Genomic DNA, 726 nt, shown 5'->3' on the forward strand with positions numbered 1-726 from the left:
ATTTTTTTTGGTAGAGATCAATGGTGGACATTCCTTTCTCGTTTATTAATAATGACAGTTTTGCTTTTAATAGCATTGGTTATGCCTCACTTTGGGCTTGCAGTGAGCATAATCGGAAGTGTTCGCGGAAGCCTTATTGCGCTTGTCCTACCACCTCTATTTTATATTAATTTAAAAACTCACACTATGTCTAAAATTAAACTATGTTTTTGCTATGTTACTGCTGGTTTTGGTTTGTTGCTTGGAACTTTTGGCCTTTACTCATCTGTTTATAAGTTAGTAATTGGTACTTGATCAAGGTAGATAGAAAGCTTACAACTTGTGCTTGCGCTTTGTAAAAGGTTGGCGAATCTCGAAACATTGTAAAAGTTTAGCGAATCTCGAAACATTGGGCAGAAAAAAAAATCTTTGTAACATGTTTTAAATAGGCAAAGTGGAAAATACTTTACAAAAAAATTTTTATTGCTGCTAATAACTTTTTTATACGTGTTGTCCTAAGTTATATATAAAATTTCAATCTAAACAAGGAAATACCTTTTTTATATCATTTTATACGTATTATTAGGTATATTCTAATCATCAATAAAAGATATAAAACATAAAGTATATGAATAAAATACGATTTAGAAAAGAATTTTCAAGTACAGCTGGATATTGGATTTTCTGATACCAATATTTTTATCCGGGTGAAACCTAGATATATAAAGATATTTTTTTTGGCATACA

The 726-nt window shown here is 29.9% G+C and overlaps 1 protein-coding gene across 1 annotated transcript in view; it reads left to right on the top strand.

Moving 5' to 3' along the window:
• Nucleotides 1-491, top strand: part of LOC100204290 (vesicular inhibitory amino acid transporter) — a 1,764-nt gene extending 1,273 nt beyond the window's left edge. The window contains exon 1 of the mRNA XM_065810899.1: nt 1-491. This exon is cut by the window's left edge and continues 1,273 nt beyond it. Coding sequence (XP_065666971.1) covers nt 1-294 — 294 coding nt within the window. The 3' untranslated portion in view covers nt 295-491.
• Nucleotides 492-726: the final 235 nt, after the last annotated feature.

Source organism: Hydra vulgaris, chromosome 11, assembly GCF_038396675.1.
Source record: "Hydra vulgaris chromosome 11, alternate assembly HydraT2T_AEP".
Taxonomy (NCBI): domain Eukaryota; kingdom Metazoa; phylum Cnidaria; class Hydrozoa; order Anthoathecata; family Hydridae; genus Hydra; species Hydra vulgaris.